General features: G+C 32.4%; 1 protein-coding gene across 2 annotated transcripts in view; it reads left to right on the forward strand.

The window, feature by feature from the left end:
• The window catches only part of GABRG2 (gamma-aminobutyric acid type A receptor subunit gamma2), a 150,191-nt gene that overhangs the window by 65,650 nt on the left and 59,661 nt on the right, over nucleotides 1-24,880 (forward strand). For both annotated transcript variants that reach the window (XM_051978847.1, XM_051978848.1), the window contains exon 6: nucleotides 1,405-1,542. In XM_051978847.1, the coding sequence (XP_051834807.1) occupies nucleotides 1,405-1,542 (138 nt within the window). The remainder of the gene's footprint in view (nucleotides 1-1,404; nucleotides 1,543-24,880) is intronic.

Consider the following 24,880-nt stretch of genomic DNA (forward strand, 5'->3'; position numbering starts at 1 on the left):
TGCATTCTCTCGATTTCTAGTTTTTTTTTTTTTTTCCTCTGAGAAAAAAGCTGTTATAAATGTTTTATTCATATAACTTCTTCCTTTCAAAAAAATGTCTTTTAGAACACATGACGAGTGGTGCTATTGTCAGGTCAAAGGGTACACATGATTTTATAACCCTTTGGGTATAGTGGCAAATTGCTCTGCAGAATTGATGACTCAATTTATAATTCCACTAACAATGTATTAATGTCTCATTTTTTCCCACATCCAGTTCAACATTTTTCACTTTCCTTTGCTGGCCCATTAGAAAATCTAATAGGTATAAAGTAGTACTTCAGAATTGTTTTAATTTGCATTTCTTCAATCAATAGTGAGTTAGAGTTTCTAACTAATCAACTAATGTTGGCTTCCCAAGACCCTTTCACCCTAGAGATATAAATTGTTTCTGTTGATCTTCCAAGATGTGTTTGGAATCTGTGGGCTGAAAGATCTGGAACTATCAAGGCTGCTATGGATTCAGAGGCCCCAAGTCCCATTGTTGACTACCTGGGACCTGGACTGCTTTGCAATTATTCTGCTCTCCCTCTGTGATACAATAGAAACATTCTTGCTGACCTTCTAAGTTGTTTAAATCCAGAAAAAAAATGTTTTACTCCATTTTTTGTGCTTTCTGATGCTCAACAAGTCTTTGGAGTGTTAAAGCCATGTCTACTCTAAAAAATGTTGCCAGATGCGACATATATAAATAATTTCCCAATGTAATTTTTGCCATCAATTTTTACCTACCAGCATTGAACTAATTCCTCTTTTCCATCTTATCTTCTTCTCACATATAAAAGATAGAAAATGACCCAAAGTCTATAAAAACAAACAACTCAACAAGATTAGGCAATTTGCTCTAGAAATTAGTTCTAAGCATGAATTTTCCTAGTTGTATAGTCTTAAAAGGTGAAATGACAATGATGTTTTCATGATATATTTTCATTCATATTGTAAGTAAAATAAAGGAATAAAAAAATAAAATACTAGAGCCAATTATATAAATGGGAAAATGATAAAAGTGCAAAGTCATGTGTCACTTTGCTGTCTAATATTGAATAAATCACTTAACTTTGAAAAGGTTCAATTTCCTCATCTATAAAACTATAATTACAATAACTACCTCCACTTTATCTTTAAAAAAGTTAATTCAGCAAAGTTTATTAAGTAGTTCTTTTGTAAACAGCTTTTTTACAAAAGGCCAAACTAGATAGTGACATCATAGAGCTTACACAATGTTGTAAATGTCAAATGAAACAATATATTTTAAAATACTGTACAAATAATAAAATGGTGTTTTATAATCACAAAGTTTGTTTTATTTTAAAAACAGAAGTACAGTAAATGATTATTATGAACCTCTCTTTCATTGCATGAAAGATGGCTATCCCCAGGAAGAAATTGTTTATCAATGGAAGCGCAGTTCTGTTGAAGTAGGAGATACAAGGTCTTGGAGGCTTTATCAGTTTTCATTTGTTGGACTGAGAAATACTACTGATGTGGTGAAGACAACTTCAGGTAAGATGATGGAACCCTTCTCATTCAAGAAGATATAAAAGAAGATGGAATGTGGCTATCTATAGCACAATACTTATTGCATGTGAGAATGTTATCTATTTTATGTCAGTCTAAAATATGAAGTAATAAAATCCCAAGTTGAATACAATTATTCTAATTTCCTAGAGACAATCACTATTGAGATTTAGGTGGTTAATTTTTGAAGGAAATTGATATCTTATGTGCTTTGAGGAAATGGTTTGTGATATTTTTTATAATAATTAAATTATAATCTAGTTATTGAACACTATTGTATTATTCATTAGAACCTATCATGGATGTTATAGATTTATACTTATTAAAATGATATTTTTCAAAAGTATGCAATAGCATTTAAAACAGTCAGAAATAATTAGAACCACATGTGTGGTTGCTAGATATGAAAAGCCTTACATTATTAAATAATATAGAACTATGTAATATTTTCTAATACAAGCTATCTAAATTTTGGTAACCCGAAGATTGACAGAGAGTTGTATCTAATTCTTCATTTACAAATGTCATACTTTTTATATATCATTACCAGAGGAACCTAAATCCACAGAGCAGATAGTGTCCCTCATCTATCATTAACTTAAACAGTGGCTCCCCTCTCCCACCCAGCCCTTGCAGAAGTAGCTTGTATTGATTTATACAATCTTTGTCTTAGTTTCTGCAAGTATAATAGTGGATATTTGTAAGAAAATAAACGAATGTAGGAATATTGTATTGAGCTATTTACATAGCAAAGAGAAAGTAATTGAGTTATTCAAAGATGTAATACATGATATTGCTGTCATCAATATGTTGCTATGAAAAATGTTTAGATCTAAGGCTACTGAATAAGCTCCTGGTTGATAGAAATTTATCCAGTATGACACAATATGTCCAAAGGTAAAAATGAAATTATAGTGTTTCATTTCTAAAAATTATTATGTTCTGATATTCAAGACCAATCTAGAAGGTGATATGATATAACCTGAAGATGCAAGTCAAAATACACAAATCCTCATGGTGCTTATAAGAATGTGACATGATAGAAAAGTAACCCATAAATATCATTTCTCCAATATTTAAATGAATCCATGATCTCAAGACCAGGATAAACAGATGACAGCATTGTATGTGAGATTGGGAAAGACTGATTGTAGAAATTCAGTCTTAAAGGAGGCTTGAGAAATAAGAAGGTAGGGATGAGGAAAAACAGAATTCCAGGCATGAGAGGGAAGCATTGAATATGCCCATCTTCAAGAGATGGAAATACTTGTTCAAGGAACAAAAAAACCCAATATCATTGAATTGCATAATCCAGGGAGGGGAATACATTTGTGACAAACAAATAAAAAAGGTAAAAAATGGTTAGGTCATGAAAATTATAAATGCTAAGCAATGGGTTTCATATTTAATACTGGAAGTAATGAAAAGCTGTATATTATTGTATTAAATGGTGGTAGAGTGTGGTATCATTAAAACTGAACTTCAGAAAAATCAATTTAATAGCTGAATGGAGGATAAATTCAAGTAGGAAGAGACTTGAAGTCAATGGACCAACTAAGCAACAATTGCAGTAATAAGGGTGAGAACAAATAAGGGTCTCAGGCCTGAATAAGGCAGGTAATACTGTCAGAGGAAAAAATCAAGAGAAGTTACAAAGTAGAACTGACAGGACTTGGCAACTAATTGAATATGAGGTGATGGATTGGAAAGTAAGAGAAAATTAGAAGTTCAGAACAATACTTAGGTTGTAAACCTGGGCCTTTTGGAGAAGGACAGTAACCTTGGAAATGATTGAAAGATTAGGAGGAAAGACAGTTTGGGGAAAAGATTCCTTCAGTTTGGGGAATAAGAAACATTCAATTCAAATGTTGCAAATGTGATACTAGAGATTAAGTTTGGATAAGTAGATGTGGGAATCATTAACACAGAGACAATTGAATCCATGGGAGCCAATGTAATCACCAAGAGGAATAGAATAGAAGTAGAAGAGTAGAAAGTCTAAGACAGAACCTTGGGAGATCCCCATGGTTAAAGGGAAAATCTGAATGAAGATCCAGCAAATGAGACTGAGAAGAAGCAGTCACATAGGTAGGAGGAGAGCCAAGGAAAGAGTAGAATCATGAAAACCTAAAGAATTTATCAAGGAATATAGATGGCAACTGAGAGTTTCAGAGGCTAAAGAAAGGTCATGAATAATGAAAATGATGAAAAAATTGCATTTCATAATTAATAAGTAATGGTAACTTTGGAAAAAGTTTATTGATAATTTTGTTTCAATGACAAGTATTGAAGTTACATTGCAGATATGATTTCTTTCTATATAGATGTACCCAGGGCTTGGAAGGTCTTCCCCTTATTTTCATCTGTTATTTCCCACTCAGACTTTTTTCAGTCTTAAGTTTCTGTAACATATCTGCACATATAAAGTAGATAATAATTGATTAAAATGAAACAAAACATAATATTCATTTCTGTTCAATATTACCTGCTTTCAATACTACTATCATCTTCCTCAAAAAGATAAATAGTCTTTTTGAAGGTCATCCTATCATGGTCACAGTCCTTCATAAGGAAATGACAATGTTACACTTTTCATGTTTTTCAAAGTCTAGCATAATTTTTGGGACACAGTGGACACTTAATAAATAAAGGTTAAATTGATGTGAGTGGCTGATTGTAAGGAAAGGGAAACAAAGGGAGGAGATGAGATTTCTTGTATTGTTTATATATTCTAATCTTTCATCCTGAAAGAATCAATCAGAGGACCTTACTTCTATGGAAAAAGGAATACTAAATTTAAATAAGTAAATTGTTCTAAACAGTCTCTCAGGAAAGTCCAACATTATGATCATTCATATTTCTTTTAAAAGAAAAGTCCATATCATCTGACAATCTATACAAAGCAACACATTTTACTTAAAGAATGAAAACTCAGAGAAACTCTTAATAACTACATCAAGATCAAATGGACAAATTTACATGGAATGCAATGCTAGAGTCCACAATAGCTTGTCTTTGAAGGCATAGACCATTTACCCTTTGAAAGAGTTTCTCCATGAAGAAAATGATGTACTTCAGTTTTAAGGAATCACTGTGCTTTCACAAAACTATTGATCTCACTGAGAAATTGCAGAGACATCAGATTTCTTTTTCCATTTCATGTACACACTGACTCACTTGAATTACTTAATATGATAAAGTCACTTGTGAGAATAAAGATAGTGAAAAATCCCCAACTTGAGTATTCATTTACACCCTGCTCTTCTAGATATAGTTCTGTGTACTAGGGTACCATTTGTTTGATTATGTTTGGTGGAATGGAAGCATTTTAATTTAAAATAGAAAATGAGATAACAACTTGAATTGTTGTTTTAGCTAATTTCATAAGTGGTTAGACATGGTTCTGTGGATTAATCCCATGCTTCTGTCCACTATTCTGATGAGTCTTTGATGTTTGTTTCTGATTTGAAATCATAATACATCCTCCCCTTTTTTACAAGCATTGTCAATAGCTATTGTAAGCATTTATGATTTTAGAAAAGAGAAAATAAGAGATACTTTTCAAAAAACTTAAAAATAAAAACATATCTCTTTCTACCAGAGAAATATTATAAAATAAAAAGTAGAAATTAATAGTATTCTTATTCTAGTTCTTAAAATGTGTATAATAGGAGAGCAGCCTGAAATTATATTTTATAGATTGTAGACTCACTCCAAAATATGAAGTAACATGAGTCAATTATTAAGATAAGGAGAATACTAACTTTAAAATTAATAACCTTCAATAGTTGGACTTTTAGTCTGACTCACCTTAACTAATTAAATAAGTAGGGGTAGTCTAAAATAATACATATTAGTAAATCAGTCAACAAGCATTTACTTGCTTATTATTACTAGATATTCTTATAAAAGCTGAGAATCAAAATAAAAGCAAAGAGAAAAATGGTTTCTGGCCTCAAAAATGTTTTTAATTCTAACATGGGAAAATGCCACTTAAAATATATCTGAGAAGAGGTAGGAGAAGATTCCCAAGCTATGTCATGGTAGTGAAATCTAAACATCAGGAGCAAAACCAGAAGAAGGAAAAGAGTTTGACCTGAACCTCTTCCCAAAATAGAAGAGCTCAACAATGAGAGATATGGGACAAAGGAATGTTTGTGGGTTGAGAAGGTCACAGATGATGAAGAAAGTTCCAGTGCATTAATATATATATATATATATATACACACACACACACACACACACACACACACACACACACACACACACGAGAATGAGAAAAGATTACCTTGCTGATTCACTACATACTTCTTCAGTGTCTGAGAGAATGAGATTCTCTACTGTTGGGAATCGTGGGAAAATCAGGGACTTCTGTGAATACATCAAAAGGGAAAGCAGAGATAGCTTACACTTGTACTTATAATAAAAATATATGGGAATGTGAGTGGGGAAAAAAAAAATCACTGTAGCAGGGTTTTTAAAAGGTAAAAGAATGAATCACATAAAATGATTCTCTTTTTGTTTTGTAAGATAAAGATCATTCTTTACCCCCCTTTGTATGTTAATATGGCATGGATAGAAGTAGGAATTAGAGAATGAATAATTGTCCTCTTTTGCCAACAATTTCCAGAAGACTGCTTCCTTTGGGAGGAATCCAGGCCACATGGTCAGTTCTCTCGGGAAGCACAACCGCCATCACTTAGTCATTAACAAAGCAATACTAGAAAGTAGGCTGGCTTGCTGGTAGCTGAGTCTTCTGCCAGAATTATGAGCAATCATTTCGGAAGTCTTAATTCATTCTCTATTTTTTAAAAGATGTATTCATATGTCTTGCTTTTACATTATAAACATTTACAGATTATTCCTACTTCACAAGGGTTCTCTTATCACAAAGAAAAAGTTAAGTATAACTGATAACATACAATTAATAACACAATTATCTTACTTAAAAATACATACTGTCTTCAAATCTATTAAAAATGTTCATGTTTCTGTTTTTTCTACAATGGTTCCCCCAACTGAAATAAAATTTTAAAAATCCTGTTTCAAATTCTTGCAGTAAGTGCACCTAAAATATAAATACAAGTGTTTTTCAATTAAATAATCTAAAGTTGGAAAGAAAATCAGAATAATAATAGAGAAATGTTGTGTAACTTTTTTTTTGAGATTAGGCCTAAATTCTAAGGTGGGGGAGAGGGAAGCAAGATTTGTAACAGATTTACAAAATATCAGCAAGTAATTATTTATGTATATTTATATATTTTTATTATTTATTATATATAAATTATATATAATTATATAAAACCTTCAATTGAATGTAGAGGATTGAGTCAGGGTCATATGAGTGAGGGTGGAGAAGAATTTGCTGCAGTTAAGGACACAAATAGCATCGTGTAAGTGGTACACATTTTCTATTTCCTTTACTTACCTTAAGCATAAAATTTTAATTTTAGGACTAAACATTGAGTTGGAAGGAACCATAGAGGTCCCAGTGATGCTTTTTATAAATGAGGAAACTGATATTTAAGGAGTTAAAATGTCTAACCCAAGGTCAATCATGTACTTCACAAAGTTATAAGCATGCCCTCCCTCCAAAATAGGTACTCTTTCTCCTGTACCATCTTGATGCTTTTGGACTATTATTGTTAGAAGAAAAGTGCCCAGAATAAAGGAAATAAAAGACAGTCAATGGATTAACTATATGAGATAGAGGATAGAGAACTACTCTTAGAATCAAGAAATTCAATTCAGGCACTCACTAGCTATGTCTTCTTGAAAAGTTACTTAATATTTGTCTCACTTTCTTCATCAGCAAAAGGGATGGTTGAATTAAATGACCTCAAAATTCCCTTCTGAGTCTAAATCTATTTATCTATCTCTATAGATATAGATATGTCTATATAGCTCTATAGCTATATGTATATGTATATCTATATCTATCTATATACATATCTAGCTATTTAGCTATATCATAGTTGCTTTCTAAGGGGAGACTGCCTGGTGGAGGATAGAATATAAATATACACCAGATAACCTATATTTAAAGCCTCACTATGCCACTTACTATCTGCATGACCTTGAATAAATCACATCTCCTAAGAGCTTCAATTTTCTCCATTTGAAAAAGTATGCATTTGAGTAGATTCTAAGTTTCAGAGAAAGTACTCATTTTCATATCTTTAAGACAAAATTTAGAGGGAAATATGCTTCCTATTTGATATGAATTTGAGATTATGCTATATGGAGTGAAGATTAACCACCTTATGTGGGAGGCATGACTAAAATAAATAAAAGCTATAAGGATGAGCATATAGGAGCTTTTGGGGTAAAGGGGAAAAATAGCTTAACAATTAGAATTGCCCAGTAATGAAACAAAATATATCATGAAAGAGTGAACTACTTACCATTTAAGAACTACTGATAAACTATTGCATTTGTACTAAATGTACAAATGTTATCCATTGGTTTGTTGGCAGCATGACTCTTTCAAACTGCAGTAATTTAGTTATCTTTGTGCACAAGTTGCCTTGTGAAAAGCTTCATCACATTTGACTCATCATTTGAGTCGGTTATTTATGGGTAAGATACAAAGTGGTATAGAAGAAATATATGTGAACCAGGAAAAATGGTATTCTTTGGCGCTTACCCTCTATCTGAGTTTTGTTAATAAAAAATTGTTTTCTTGGGCAAGTCAGCTTTATTCAGCGGGAAGTGCAGTCAATTTGTATTTGAATCCCCAGTTCTCTTACCTACTATTACTGTAATACTTGTAAATTTAGAGCTTTGTACTTCATGCTCTTTGAAGGTTATTTGTTTCCTAGATATATGATCCTATTGTCCCATGATCATCATAATGTCAGCTTAAAATTCTGTAATTCACTTTCCTCATCTGCAAGACAAGTCTGTTGGACTAAATGGACTCTAAGTTCCCTTACACCTTGCACATTTGAATTTTGACAATTTGGCAATATTTCATTTTGACAATATTTCAATTTGACAATAATTCAAATTGTGTTTTGTCCTAAGTCTCAATATCCTCATCTTTAAAATATTTTTTTTAAAAAATTGTTCCTGACATCTCTAAAATTAAAACCTTATATCCTGAGGCTTTCCCCCTTCCATAAGCACTTAAGTGAAACAACAGAGATTGCTTTGACTGAATATGTTATCAAGATTACAAGCTTAGCACCTGCTTTATTCTTTTTTTTTAAGGTTTCCCTAGAGTGTTATCTTTTTCCTTCTGTATGCACTTAACATGTTTTCTGGAGTGTTTTCTTTTTTTCTTTCTGTTTGTACTTAATATGTTTTCTAAACAACTTTAATGCTGAAACACAGCACTTAACCCTTAAGTTTTTTACTTTAAGAGAACTACACACTCTTATGAGATTTTCTTTGCTCCTAGTGTAGATAAATTTTTCCCGTAAATTTTCATTACCAAATAATATATATATTTCTCTCTAGATATCCTGTACTTTATTGCTTTCACAAAAACGATATGTGTATGTATATATGTTATGTGTATAACATATAATTCATGTATATGTGTATTTTTATATATGTAAGTTAAATTTTACAAAGTGCTTTCCTCAAAACAATCTTGTAAGGTAAGCACTAAATGAACTTTATGTATGTTTATATAATATAAATAAATATATATAAATGCAGATGTGTTTATTTATATATGTATATATTTATACATATATATTTATATGTATATATGTATATATGTATGTGATTATCCTATACATCTATACATGAGTGTATATGTATATAAATACATACATTATATATACATATGTGTATATTTGTGTGTTTATTTGTAGCTATTATTTGGTCTAAATTTGTGATTTCACTTCTGTGGGATAACTAACTGATTATACAAGAACTTTCTCCAGATATGTACAGCTTCAAAGAACATTCTAGGCATGGAAGATAGAAAGTGCATATACATAATCAGGAGATGAAGAATTGGGTGTTAAAAGCAGAGAAAAAAGGCTAGCTTAGTTCTTTTGCAAAGTAGATAGGGTATAGTAAATATAAACCTGTGAAGGGAGAGTGGAGTCAGGTTATGAAAGACTTTAAAAGCCAAATTGCATTTTAGATTTGATCCTGAAAGTTATATGAAGCCACTAAGTTTGTTAGACTTACATTTTAGGAAAAAATCAACTTTGGCATCATAATGACAGATATATCATAATGGGAAAAGAATAGAGGCAACCAAAAAAATTATTAATTATGCAGTTATGACATAATGAGGATCAGGTCAAGGTTGTAATTGTGTAAGCAGAGAGAATAGGACTTATGTGAGTGATACAATGAAGTTAGAAAAGAAAAGATAGGACTTAAAAACATTATATTTGGGGGGGATGAGTTTGAGTGAGGAATTAAGGATTATGGTAAGTTGAATATGGGTGCCTGGGGGAAAAGTTTTGCCATTAAAAGTAATAGGAAAATTGGGAGAAGGGAAAGATTTTGGAGATATATGAGTTCTGTTTTGGCCATGTCATGTTTAGGATGTATATAGTACATTCAGTTCAAGATGTACAAAAGGCTATTGGGATGTATGGTTATAGTTCAATAGTGAGAATACATAAGTAAATCTGGAAATCATGTACACAGAAATAATAATTGGATCCATGGGAGTCAACAGAATAGAGGAAGAAGGCACAGGACAGAATTTTGGGTGATACTCATATTTATTTGTATTATTGAATATATGTATCATTACCTGTGAATTTATTTTCATACCAATATATTGGAGAAGAACTGTTCATGCAGGAAAAAAATCTCACTTGAAAGAGAGCTGCATAAATACCACTGACTATAATTAAGAAACTTAATATTTCTTTGTTAACATATAGAAACAGATGGGGGAAATAGGCAATTCTTTTCTGAGTTGCTGATGCCTCCTAATTCAATTTAATGACCAATATTATTGCTGTTTAAAGCAACCATTCCAGTGCCAGTGATAATCATGAAATATTTGTTCTTTTCTTTCTCCCTCTGTGTTTGTTTCTCCTTCTCTTTCCTTCTGCTTTATTGTGTTCAATAATAATATGGAATAAAATATTATAAGACTAAAAACATGTGAGACCTATAAATATCACGTTCACAATAATTTATGATTTTATCTTCTCATTTTCTCCTCTGCTCTATTCATTTACTTATCAATGGTGACTGATTAAAAAACAACAACAATTTGAAATTAATAACAATTCACAATTATATGGTTCTTTTGAGTTTAGAAAGGAGAAAGAAATGATTTGACATTTTGGTTCTTCTCCAAGTCTAGATAGTCAAAGTTTAGTTGTTGCTATTGTTGCTGATGTTGTCATTTCATTCATACCCAACTATCATGACCACATTTTGTATTTTCTTGGCAAAGATACTGAAATAGTTTGCTATTTCCTTCTACAACTCATTTTATAGATAAGGAAACTGAGACGAACAGGATTAAGTGACTTGTACAGGGTCCCATAGCTAATAAGTTTCTAAGGCTGTCTTGGAATCCAGGTCTTTCTGGTTCTAGATTCAGTGCTCTATCCATGGGTCACCTAGCTGCTCCATCGTTTTGTAGGAGTTTTTAGTTCAAATTGTATGAACTTATCCTTCTATTTGTCTGTCTATCTATCTCTATACTATAGCTATTTTAATAAGCTATTATTAAAAATAAGATTTTTGGAATCATGTTTTTTATTACAGTTTTAAAAACACTATTCTGAGAAAGAATCCATGACATTCTCCAAACAGTTGACAATTCCTTGTTTAGAATAAAAGTGGTAAATATCACTAAAGAACTGAATGGAAAAGAATATGCTTCTAAATCTGAATAAGTGAATTTATTTGAATTGTTTTCTAAAAGAGATTAGACTGATTGTCTTTATGTGACCAAAAACTATAAACACATTCATTTCTTAATGGGAAAGAGTTAGGTTAGAAAAGGATAAACATATAATTGCTCAACTGAGCAGTAGTTAGAATTTAAAGAGACACTGTGATCATTTAACTAGACTGAAATAGCAATCCAATCTACTTCAGACTACAAAGTTAAGGATTTGCTTTTGTTTTACGAAAAGACATGTACTTAAGTAAGAGAAGAAATACTTGAATGGGAATCTGGAGACCTATGACATTTTGGAACCAAAATATAACCAAAACTTTCATTTTGGTTATTTTGGTTAATAATTATAGAAACAGAAATGATTACAATTACAAAGTAGCTTAGGGTTCAACTGGTTCAATTTCTATTTTAGATGCAAGAAAGCTTAGAACCACAGTTGCTTGGTAATAAGGCTAATTATTATTGTTGTTGTTGATAATAATAATTTGAATTTAAGTTTTGTGTAATGTTTTGCATGTCTAATCTTATTGACCACAGTGGGAGAACTGGACTATTTCTTCCCTAATAACACTTCCAAGTTCTTCCTCTTCTCCTTTCAGGCTCACCATTACTCAATAATTTTTTCTCCCCTGACGTTCATTCAACTTTTATATATTACTAATCAATATTCTAATGACTATTGTCTCTCAAACTTCAAGCTACTCTTATTTCTTATTTAATGAGTATGATGTATGATTTACCATCTTTCCCTTCTCCAGAACTCTTGCCCTCATACTAAGAAATTTCAAAAATGCATTCTGATATTTCTTCAAACATCTTAACCTCGCAATTCTTCACAACTATTCATTTCTTATAACTTTACTTTTCCATCCTATCACAGTTAACAACAACAATAATAATAGCTAATATTTATGAAATATTTACTTGTTATATTCCAAGCACTATGCTAGAAGATAGGTGCTATTATTAATATTTCTGTTTTATAGCTGAGGAAAATAAGGCAAATAGAGGTTAAATGACATGTCCACAGTCACACAGCTCAAAAATGTTAGAGGTTAAATTTGAACTCACGTCTTTTGACTCCAGGCATGGCATTGCACTATCTCACCCCATATAGAAATGGTCACCACAAATGTTCCACCTCCATGTTTATGAATTCTAAAACTGCTCTGATCACATTCTGGTGTTTTTCCATCTCTAACTGCTTGCACTTCCAAAAAGTCTTCATCTTCCATTGCATTTAATCCTCATTTTTTTCAAAGACAGTCACTCCTGCACTGGCTAAATTCACTTCCTTTCCTTGTACTGATCCCTTAGGAAACCAATTTAGTATCTTTCTTCTTTTAAGTCTTTTGCCTTCTTATTATGTTATATCTTGTTCTGCCGATCACCATCCCTATTCCCTCAATTAACTGACTCTTTTCTAGCTCTTTTGTTCCTGAATGAAACTGGAGAAAACATTAAACAATTCTGACTGGGTCCACAACCAATTTATGCCACATAATCTGAATTAGTTCCTTCCTGAGAAAAAAAGCAAGTCTTTTACCCCTAATTAGTTCACTATCTCACTAACCATAGGGACTTTTAAGAAGCTTTGCATTCCTCCTCATATGTTTCCTGTCTGTCTCTATCCCTGTCCTTCTAGCTGATAACTTTGTCTTATATTTGTATGAAAACTAAAATTGAAGTCATTTTTCAAGAACTCTTATCTTCTTCCCTCCTAATCTTACATTATTTAGATGTCTTTCATTACAGTCTCTTCCATTAACCTCTTTTTTTCACACATACAAGTGACCCTTTTCCTCAGCAAGACAAATCCTTCCTTATTCGCAATTGATCTTTTTTCTATCCTGTCTTGTCCACTAGATTGGTCTTTTATCATCCTTACTTTTTCACTAATCCTTTGATCACATCCTATCAACTTTTTGTTTTCATATTGCCTACAAATATGTCATGTCTCTCATATTCTTAAACACTCTTCACAAGAAACATCTGCATTTGCTAACTTTTATATATCGTCTACCTATATGAAAACATGATTAAACTGAAGTCATCTCCAATCAGTACTTGACTTTCTATCATTTCTCTTCTTAACTTTTGAGCATGACTTCTGACTTCATTGCTCAAACAAATTGGCTCTTTCCAAAATTATCAATGATCTTTTAAAAACAAATTAATAGTATATTGTTTATATACTTATAGGTAAAGATGGATTTCAACATTCATTTTTGTAAGATTTGAGTTATGTTTTTTCTTCCATCTTCCCTTACCTTCTCCTTCCACACACCAGCAAACAATCTGATTTAGTTTACATATGTACATTTGTTTTTTAGCATATTTCCATATGAGTCATATTGGGAAATAAAAATCAGGTTAAAAGTGCAAAACCACAAGAATAGATAAAATAAAAGACAAAAACCTGAAAATAGTATGCTTTGATCTGCGCTGAGTATTTATAGTTCTCTTTCTGATTGTGGATGGCATTTTCCATCCAACATTTATTGGAATTGTCTTGGATCACTGATCCAAGACTAAGAAAAATTAAGAACTAAGAACCAAGAAGAACTAAATCTATCATAGTTGATCATCAGATAATCTTGTATATACAATTGTATGTGCAATGTTCTTCTGGTTCTGCTCACTTAACTCATCAGTACGTTCACATAAATCTTCTTAGGCTTTTTGGAAATCAGCCTGTTCATCATTTCTCATAGAACAATAGTATTCCATTACATTCATATATGCTTACTGGACATATGGATATATAATGATGCTTCAATTACTCATTATCATCAAGTATTGAATTAGAAGATCTCTGACTTCAACTCTAAGATGCTATGAATTTGAATCTGATCAAGGTGAAATCAGAATCAGATTTGAAGCTAGAATGGATATTGGAAATTTTCTAGTCCAACATTCTCAATTTTTAGAGGAAGAAAATGGATCAAATTGTGAAGTGACTTAAGATAGCATAGGTGGGAAATGGCAAAATCTCAAATTGAACACAGCTTTTCTGACTGTAAATTCAGCAATGTTTCTACTTTACCATATTTCTTACCTTGGTCTAATCAATTTCAATCCTATTCTTTCCCTTCAATCAAAACACAATTGTAGGGATCAATTTTCTAAGATGTGTTGTTGGCATTATTCCTCTCAATCAAGAGTTTGCTTCTCCTTTTACTATATAGATACACACACACACACACACACACACACACACAGCATCCACCATTTGTGTGCTCCTTTCACATTATTAGGGACCAATAACTAATGTCCCAGACTCATTTAACCACTTCTATCAAAAGGTTTTACAAAGGTTTGTTTATTTCAAAAATGTAACAAGGACAAACATACAAATATTTTCCTTAATTCTTTGAGGGCATATGCTCTCTCATATATTTCCTGGGTGTCTGAAACAGACTCAGTTCTGTTCCTACCAAGTTTTGATTCCACCAAATTCATGGCCAAAAGCAATATTGGTATCATTAGTAATCTTTTCACCATTGTATTACCAACCAGAACTAAGTGTACAATATCTTTGCGTGGTTTACAATCTCTCTAAGGCATGACCCCTAAATTGCATTATGATTCCCCAAGAAACAAACTACCTAGAATGTTTGCATTTGTCCAGCAAGCTGAAGGTGTTTGACCAGACCTCAGTGACACAAAACTCACTCATTGAGTGATGACTTGCTGCTACAGTGCAGAAGGCATTGCTCTAGACAATGGACTTTGAAAAATATTGTATGTCATATTCGCCACCCTCAAAAAATTTACAGTTCTGATTGAGAGAATTAGACATGTGTAATAATAAATGGAATATGAAAAGATAAAGTAAAGATCCAGGTCCTTAGGGAAAATGTGAGGAACTTACTTTCAATAGAGGGAAATAAAAAAGTTCATGGGAAAAGGGGGTAATTGAAATTAGTCGTAGAGAAAAGAAATGATTTCAATAGAGATAAATGTGGCATAAATGTAATCCAATCAGTTTGTGAGATAACCTGACCAAATATATGGATATAAGAGAATGATTGATGCCCCTTGGGGAAGAACTAATAGTTTAACTGGGCTGAATGTGCATAAGATGAGAAGACAGGAAGAACTAGATTGTATAAGGTTCTAAATTACAAGTTAAGAAGTTTGTTTTCACTCCCAAATGGAGAGTCCTTTAAGCAAAATGACAGCATTAAATTTTACTGAGCCAGGGAGTGATATAATCAGACCTCTGACTAAGTATCTATAACTTATGTAGGATCATGGAAGTAGGGATATCCATATGATCATAGATGTAGACCTGGAGAGTTTAGCCAAACTTGCTCCACTTCATTTTACAAATGTATTTATGATGAGGTCAGAGAGGTCAAGTGGCTTTTCCAAGGTAACACAGGTAAAAAGTGATTGAAGTGAAATCTGAACCCAGGTCCTCTGACTCCATAGCTATTGCTTTTTCTGTTGCAACATATCCAAAGACATGTTTTGTTGTGTAGACATCTATATTGGTCTCCATAATTTCAAGATTCTGTTTTATACATGGCTCTTTGATTAAAAGCATCTACTGGTAGCTTTTGCTGTAGATGTCTCTACAATTTATGATAAGCTTGGTGACTTCTTGATACTGACTTATATTAAAAAAAAATTCTCTTTTCTAGAGAAGATTAAAAGACTTTCTAATTACCTGATGTCAATTTATCTATTTCAATTTTTATATAGATATTGTATGATCATATATCAAAAAGAATAAGCTTTTCAAGGGAAAAAAAAATAAGTTAACTTAAAGAGTAAAATCACCTAAGATTTGGAAATGACTCTCACTGAGAATTGCTCTCTTATATAATAAGGTCTCCTTGATTTTAAGTTGGTGTCTTTATGTTGTTGCCCTTTAGCTATGAATTTTCAAAGTAGTAACTGACATTTATGTGATTCTTTAAAGTTTGAAATGATTTTTTTTTTCATGGACTTTATTTGCAATCTTATGAAACTTATGAAATATTTCTCAGAACATTTCCAAATATATAAAGTAAAACACATAGGATTACAAAGGAAACCAATTATACTGAAATAATTAAATTATTCTTTTAAAAATCCATAGACCCAGGTTAAGAACCCCAGCCCAGCATAAATTATAAGATCCTCACAATGACATTGTAAACAGAATTATTATGTTCACTTAAAGGATGAGAAAAAGTCAAAGAAGCAATTTGTTCATGGTCACATGACTAATAAGAAGCAGAGTTAAGAATTAACTCCCATGCTTATTACTGCCAACTGTGCTTTGCTGTATCCTTAATATCAAAAATTGAGTTCAGATAGAGGAAGTAAGGAAATAAGGTTGTAATATCATATATTTAAGGTAGTCTAAAACTCAGAGATCACCTAATCCACCCCACCCACATATTTTAACATTGAGGAAATTGAAACATAAAGAGATTAAGTAACTCATCAAGATCACAGAGATGGTAAGTGGTTAAGGCATTATTTAAGGAAATAATTAATGGATGGAGGACCCTAGCATGAAGAAGTTTTGGGAAAAGCTTTTTGTAGAAAGTGACACTTTAGTTGGGACTTAAAGGAAGCCAGAAAAGTCAGAAGGTAAAAATGAGAAGGGGGAGCATCTCAGAGGAGTGAGGGGACATTTGGTGAAGATGCTCTGAATCTAAAGTAGAGTTTCTTTTTCAAGTAACAGAAAAGAGACTGGATCAAAGTGGGGTAAAGTTGTAAATTATAAGGAGACTGAAAAAGTAGGGGAAAAGCAAATTATCGAAGCTTCTGAATGACAAATAGATTTTATATTTGATCCTGGAGATGATATAGGGAAGTCTAGTTTATAGAAGGAAAATATATGTCCTTGTTACTCCACTCACAAAGTTTCCAGTCTAGTTCAAAGATTCATTGTCTCTCATTTGGACTATTATAATAGCCTTCTAAGAAATCTTCTTGTCTCAAGTATCTCCCAACACCAGTTCAAACTGGCCTACAAACTTGATCCTTATGAATTATGTTGCATCCTTCACCTTTGTAATTTCTGTTCTCCATGGCTAGAATACTGTCCCTCTATGCCTTTCAGACATAGAATCACTGGTTTCATTAAGACACAATTCAAATGACGTCTCCTTCTAGAGACCTTGCTTCTTCTTCTAGAGACCTTGCTTCCCCCCATACATTAGTGCATTTCCTTCTAAGACTCTAAACTCAGCCAAGTAACTTGATATTTCTCTTCCTCAGTTTCCGTGTCTGCCAAATTAAGAGAACATTTTCTACAACTTTGTATGGGGTTTTTGAGCAGACAAAAAAGTACTAAATGTTAAAGTGCTTTGGAAGAGTCGCATATGTTATGATATTGATAGATTTTGAAATTATCTTGATTCCAAAGGAGTTTTTCCCTAGTTCATTTTGCCAAGAATGAGAACAATGAACTTATTTGTTGAACTAAAATTAAACCTAGAACAAATTGTAAAAAGGACTCTTTCTTCATATGGAAAGAGAAAATGGCACAATTAACTCATATACACACACATAGGTGTGTTTATGTGTTTTCTTTTTCTTTTTTTGCAAGGCAATTACGGTTAAATTATTTGCTGCAGTTACATAGCTAGAAATATTTGGTGTCTGTGGTCAGATTTTAACTCAGGTCCTCCTGATTGCAGGGAAGGTGCTCTATTCACTGTTCTATTTTACTACCCCTGTGTGTATGCTTTAAAAAGAAATCAGGTAAATAAATAAATCAAAAAATCAAAAAAAAAAAAAGAAAAAGAAATCAGGGTCTGAATTTTACTTTAGGCTAAATTAGAAGAGACATATCTAAATCCAAGAAATTAATATTTCATATTGGTCTAATAATTTAAGAAAGTATTAAACCTGGAATCAGATCTGTGTTTGAATCTTTTTGCAGCCACTTGTTATTTATATGACCTTGGTCAAGTCACTTAATTTCTAACCCTAAGTTCTCTTTTCATTGAGGGATTTAGCCTCAATGACTTCTATGGTCCCTTTCAGTTCTAAATATTTAATCAATTTTCCCAAAAATAATCTTAGTTTTTAGTAGTATAAAAATTATTATCCATGTTTTATAAGTAAGGAACCTAAAACTCAAGGATACATATTTGACAAATGCTGATACCAGGATTTGAAACTAAATGTTCAGATTACACTGCCAGTGCCCCTGTACTCTCATCATACTATCTCTGAAAATTAGAAATATAGCTTATGCAATAACATCGACACACTGATTATATGCCAATCTATGATTACATATGTTTCTTGAGATGAACCCTGTAACAGATATTTTATAACTTTGAATAACTACAAAATTATTTATATTAAGTTTAGGAAGATATTTCAAAAGCTAACAGATGGTTTGGTGAAAAATATTTTGCAAACTAAAATATTTATTTTTTTCCTGATTGCTTTTCCACTAATCTTATGTTTTGTTTTACTTCAGCTTATGACATTTCTACAAGTTATTATCATTATAGCAAGAGAGAAACTGAGACCTAGAGAAATTAATTGATCCATTAGTTAGCTAAATGTAGAATGACAATTATCTTCTGTTTTCGTAACCCTTAATCTAGTGTTTTTTTCCACTAAAATCACACTCTTGGGCTAAATAAAATGAATAATATGTTGGCATTCTGTGACTTTACACTAGCTTGTTAATGATGATAAGAGTTTGGGTTTAAGGAATGGCTACTTATTGTTAATACTAGTTTTAGCTACTGATACACTTGAATAAATGAGAGTAGACTGCAATATGCAAAGTCTAGCTTTCATGACAAACATTACCCAATTTGGTTGACAGGTTTGGCTAGTATAAGGATTGTTCATCTCACATAAACTGGGTTTGCCTCTGGCAAATTCTAGTCCTAAATAAACAGATATGCCTCCAAAGTCATTCTTGCCAATTATATCTTGTCACTCAGTAAGCATGATTGTTACTTGTATTATAGTAACCTATTTAATGAACATGTTGAATTTTAAATTTTCAAAGATTTACTTAAACCCAATGAAATAAAAGGAAATGAAGGAAAAGGATAGTAGAAAGAACAGACAGATAGATTTTGGGTTGAAGAAACTTTAGGAAGAAAATCCTGAATTTGCAAACTTTTTAGGAGATATTAAGTATCTCGACTTTCTAGTGGTCAAGAAAATCTTGGATGACTATTTGTAAGTATTATGGAAGAGATTCAAGTTCTAGTATAGTTCATTTTAATCAAATTCCAATAAGTGTTTTTAAATTACTCCTCTACATGAAACACTATGGCAAGCAATGGAAATGAAAAACAAAACATTAAAATTTCTTCCCTTAAGAAGTGCACATTCTTCTGGTATTGACCTAGATTTTTTTCCTGTGGTCCCTTTCAACTCAGATACTATAATCCCATAATTCTTAGAGCTAAATGACATAATGATTATAGAATTCTCACCGAGCAGGGAAGTAATGTGCTGTACTGAGGGACATAGAAACTCCATCTTTCTGGAAATCTTTATGTAATAATACAAACTTTAAGTCATATTTTTTGAAGAATATTGGATTTCAAATCAAGAGATCTGAATCCTAGACAACACTTCCCTTGACTAAATTATGGGACTTTTGGAAATTTATTTTCCTTTGCATGCCTAATATCATAGGATCAGAGGTATTTTCTTAAAGGAAACTCAGGAATCATCTAGTACTGAAACAGGGATTTTATATAGAAATAACTTTCTATAATCCTACCAACAGAAGCAGAGATGGGATTAGAACAATTTATTTTCTAGATACTACCTTGACTTTGATCTGGTTGTGTCAGCTGCTATTATGGCTTGACCACCTCCTTTCTTCCTCTTCCCCCCAAATATATTATTAAAATGATACCAATGAAAAAAATTTTTTCTAATATTGTATTTATTAATAGACAAGGTTTAATATAGAAAATGGAAGAATAAAGAATTAGTTATCAGTGTAAAGTAAGTAAAACTGGTCTGGTTTCTGGGTAGTTGATATAATAGGAACTCTTTCATATAAAATAATTTTTTCTTCTATAGAATTTGGCAATCATGAGATCTTTGAGTCTCCCATTGTCCAGACTAAGAAGTCCAAGTTCCTTTAAACCATCCTCCTATGGTGAAGACCTTCATAATCCTTATTGCTTCACTAAAAATTCTTTCTAGTTTATTAATACCCTCTCTAAAATGTAATGACTAGAGACAGTACTCCAAATGTGATAATGATTAGAGAACAATATAAGGAAAATCTCATCTCCCTAGCCTTGGACTCTATTCCTTTTTAATACAATTGACAGTCTTTATCCTCATCACATTTTGGGGCTTTGAAGTGAAGCTTTTGACTGAATATTGAGCTTTTTACTTCCAAACCATATTTTTTTTAATCAGAACTTGTAAAGTTGATTTTTCTAGATCAACAGTTATCCTTACTACATTTACTTCTAAGATTAAATCTAATATTCTAGTTTGTTGAGTGTAGTTACTCATTCGATATAACTCAATATTCACAATGTAAGAGTCAATTCAGTCCAGAGGTTTTGAATTGTACTGATCATGTTTACTGTTTGCAGGCCTCCTAAGTGAGAGAAACTGCTGTGCTAAATAGGAACAGGAAGACCACTGTCTTCCTTTTCCTGAAGCTCAGGGATCATGACCCATTTACTCTCACAGAGAACAATGGTTCTGATTTGAGCAAGCCCCACTAAACTTTATTGTTAGATTTACTATTACTCTGCTTTTAAGAGGAAGGAAGGTAGGAAGGAAGATAGGAAGATAGGAAGGAAGGAAGGGAAGGAAGGAAGGAAGGAAGGGTAGAGAGGGAGGGAGAGAGGGAATGAGGGAGAGAAGGAGGAATGAAAGAAGGAAGGATGGATAAAGAAAGTTAAAGAGGGAGAAAGTGAAGAGAGGAAGAGAGGGGAAAAAATCCAATGAACTCTACAAATCATAGCCAAAAGAGAATTTGTAGAGGCTTAAGAATTCCCATTTCTTACCCATGTAACTGTTGAATTTCACTAACTTTATGAATAGTCTGAGACCCATTGTAGATTACAGAGGCATAAAAATTAGGGGGTAGATAAACACTTTATGAGGATAATAGATATAACAGTGTGTTCTGTTGATTGGGTTTTTGCCAGTTTTCCTGGTTCAGAATCTCCTGCCATTACAAAGTAAGTGTTTGATACTGTACTGTGGAGAGTAATGAGGACTCAAGAATTCATTACTGTGCTGAATTATTACCCTCTAGTGAGTACTAGGGAGTACTCCTGTTGTGCCTTATTTCTTTGGTTGATGATTGTAGAGATGGTGTTTTATCAGAGTGACAAGAAGCTAGATATAATTGAAATTTTAATGTATTTTAAGGCACATATTAAGATGAGTAAGAATATTTTAAGGGTTTAAAGCCACTAGAGTACATTTATGTCACCTGCTTCAAAGGGTGGCATTCCCAAATTTTTCTGAATCAAAAAGCTATTATCATAAAAATAATAAAATTATTAAAATAACTCATTGTAGAGTTGGTTCAGGAAAACAATTTGAGAAAATCAGTAAAATCATTATTCAGATAAATGAACTTATTGTTCAATTTGAATTGTGATTACTAAGGCACATTCATTTTAATTATTTCCATCACATTTCTTTTTTGCTTACCTTTCTTCCCTTTCAATGTTTGAATGTGAATTGTGTACATAGACATACACATGTGTGCTTGTGAATTAAAAGAGTTTATAAACATTGGCTGGTAGAATGGTACCACTGGGAACTTAAAGGGCTCTGTATGAAGAGATCAGCTGCCAGTCCAGCAGTCTGTTCAGCTTGAGGGGCCTTTTCTGAAATATCAGCTTTATTAAAATGGTAAAGCCATTTTTCTTTTGCTATATTGTTTGGTTTCTATAACAGGGATGTTGCTTTTTTGCATTCACTTCTCCTGATATCTTTTTTTTTTCCCACTGACATTATGTTTACTGGGTATTTGCAGTCAATTACCTCTACAGGATTGGGATATAGATGATCTTTTTTATAGCTGCCCACATAATATCATATTTATTTTATTTATGACTGATTGTTCACTTTCTTTAAGGCAATTGAATCACAGGACAATGAGATTAAAATTTTTTGCCCTACCCCACGCTAGAAAAAAATCTTTACTAGGTGAAGAGAATTTCAGATAATTTCACTGAAAAAGAAGAGGAAAATGAAGAGAACACAGTAAAAAGTGTTTGCTAAAGTATCTCTGTAAACATCACCACTGGCAATTTTCTGTCCAAGAAGGAGATAAACAGAAAGTTGTTTGTGTTAGGGATTCCTATTCAATTGTGGCATTAGGATGTCAAAATTACAGGGAATGAAACCTTTTTCTATCACTTTGTCCACCTTCTGTTGACAAAAATTCATCAAAGAGAAAGCACTATTCATATTATATTATTCATATTATTAAAAAAAAATTCTGTAAGACTGCAACTACTCTCCATGAATGACTATATCCAATATACACAGCGAACAACTATTTGTATAGTACTACTCACACCATCTCTTTCATTAAAGATGGTTAGTTTTTCAGAGATGGGGATATTCAAAATTTAAAATTTGGACTCTGTAACCAAGTAGAAAAAAATGAAACTTTTCTTAAATAACAAAGCTGATACATCCTACATTGAATCATTCATTTTTTTTCTTTCCTTCCTAACTTCCTTCCTTCCTTCCTTCCTCCCTTCCTTCCTTCCTTCCTTCCTTCCTTCCTTCCTTCCTTCCTTCCTTCCTTCCTTCCTTCCTTCTTCCTTCCTTCCTTCCTTCCTTCCTTCCTTCCTTCCTTCCTTCCTTCCTTCCTTCCTACCTATCTTTGTTTCCTTCTTTTAAAAGAGACTCAAATTGGAAGAGTCAAGTAGGGAATATTTAAAGAAACCAAGAATTGACAAATATCTAAACTAAAATGGTATTTTTGCTTTGCTTTTTAAATATATTATTAAATTATTTTTAACATTTAATTTTTGATTTTGAGTTTTAAAATTCTGCCTCTATCTAGTCCTTCCCACACTAATTGAAAATGACAGCAATATATCAACTATACATGTGAAGTCATACAAAATGTATTTACAGATGAGCTATGTTGCACAAAAAAGGAAGACAATGAAAAAAGTCATAAAGAGTTCAGCATGCCTGCCTTTTGAAACTTTGAGCTTCAAATCTAGGTATTTCCTAACATGTATGTAGCCATAGTAGTTCCCCTGGACCAAAACATCTGTAACACTGGAGAATGAGGTCCTTCTTAGAATGGATTCTGTAATCTAACTTGCCTGTTCTTAAGACTCTCCTTGGAAGAAGCCCCAGACAAACATAAATGTTCTGCTGCTCTGTATTACTTCCCTGGAGTCACTCAGTGGAGAGGGCTAAAGAGAGAAGCTATCCATCACTCTGTTCACTTCTGTTCTCAGATATTGGATTTCTTCTATACCTATACCTGCACCTTTTATACCTACAACATTCTGAAGTTTCATTAATTACCATTTAAGGTATTTTTGAGAGCATATCCAGAGAAATCAAACAACACAGCCAGATGATGCAGTGGTGCAGTTTCAGATCTGAAGTCAGAAAGACCTGAGTTCAAAACTAGTCTTAGACAATTACTAGTTGTGTGACCTTGATTAAGTTACTTAACTTGTTTGCCTCAGTTTGTTCATATGTAAAATGAGCTGGAGAAGGAAATGACAAATCACTCCAGTGTATTCTAGAAAAGACATGGGGTCACAAAGAATTGGACACAATTGAATCTAACAACAACAACACAGATGCAGGACAAAGGAAAGAGAGCGTCAGAGAAACTTTTCCTGCTGCTCCTTTTTTTTTTCCCCAAAAATAAGAAATGAGTGAAGTTAAGAATGAGGCAACTTGGGTCTCTCTTTTCTATAGTTCTCTAGATGAAAAGCAAGAAGTTCAAGGGATTGTCTACCCTTCCTCTGCCTTTTATTTTGACTCTCTTTGCCTTGGATTGAAAAGACTTGTCATCCAATTCAATAACCACAGTACTTATTATATACCTGATATATGCATAATTCTGTGATGGTTACTGGCAAATTTCAAGTGAATATAAAAAAGATTCTGAATTGCTGGATCTCATGAGCTATAAATCAATGCCAGGAAATATAATTCCATATGGGGTCAAATCTCTAACCATTTGGTTATTTCACACAGATAGTTCAGAAACAGGAAATATGTTTCTTTTCTTATCTAAGGTAATAAAGTGATGACTTACTTTCAGTCACAATATGACCATGATACCAATAAATACACCAGTTCTTTCCTATAGCTGTATTTGTTATTCTCATAAATTAGAGCCTTTCTTATATATATAGGAAGTCAACTGTGTGATATTACTCACATTCACACTTATGTACGTGTGTCCCTATTTTTTTCATACTCACACAGTCACTATCTAATTCAAATTTTTATCAAGTCTAATTCAACTCCTCTAAACTGTGGTAATGAACTTCTAATGGACTTCTCAGA

Source organism: Antechinus flavipes, chromosome 2 (genome assembly GCF_016432865.1).
Source record: "Antechinus flavipes isolate AdamAnt ecotype Samford, QLD, Australia chromosome 2, AdamAnt_v2, whole genome shotgun sequence".
NCBI lineage: Eukaryota > Metazoa > Chordata > Mammalia > Dasyuromorphia > Dasyuridae > Antechinus > Antechinus flavipes.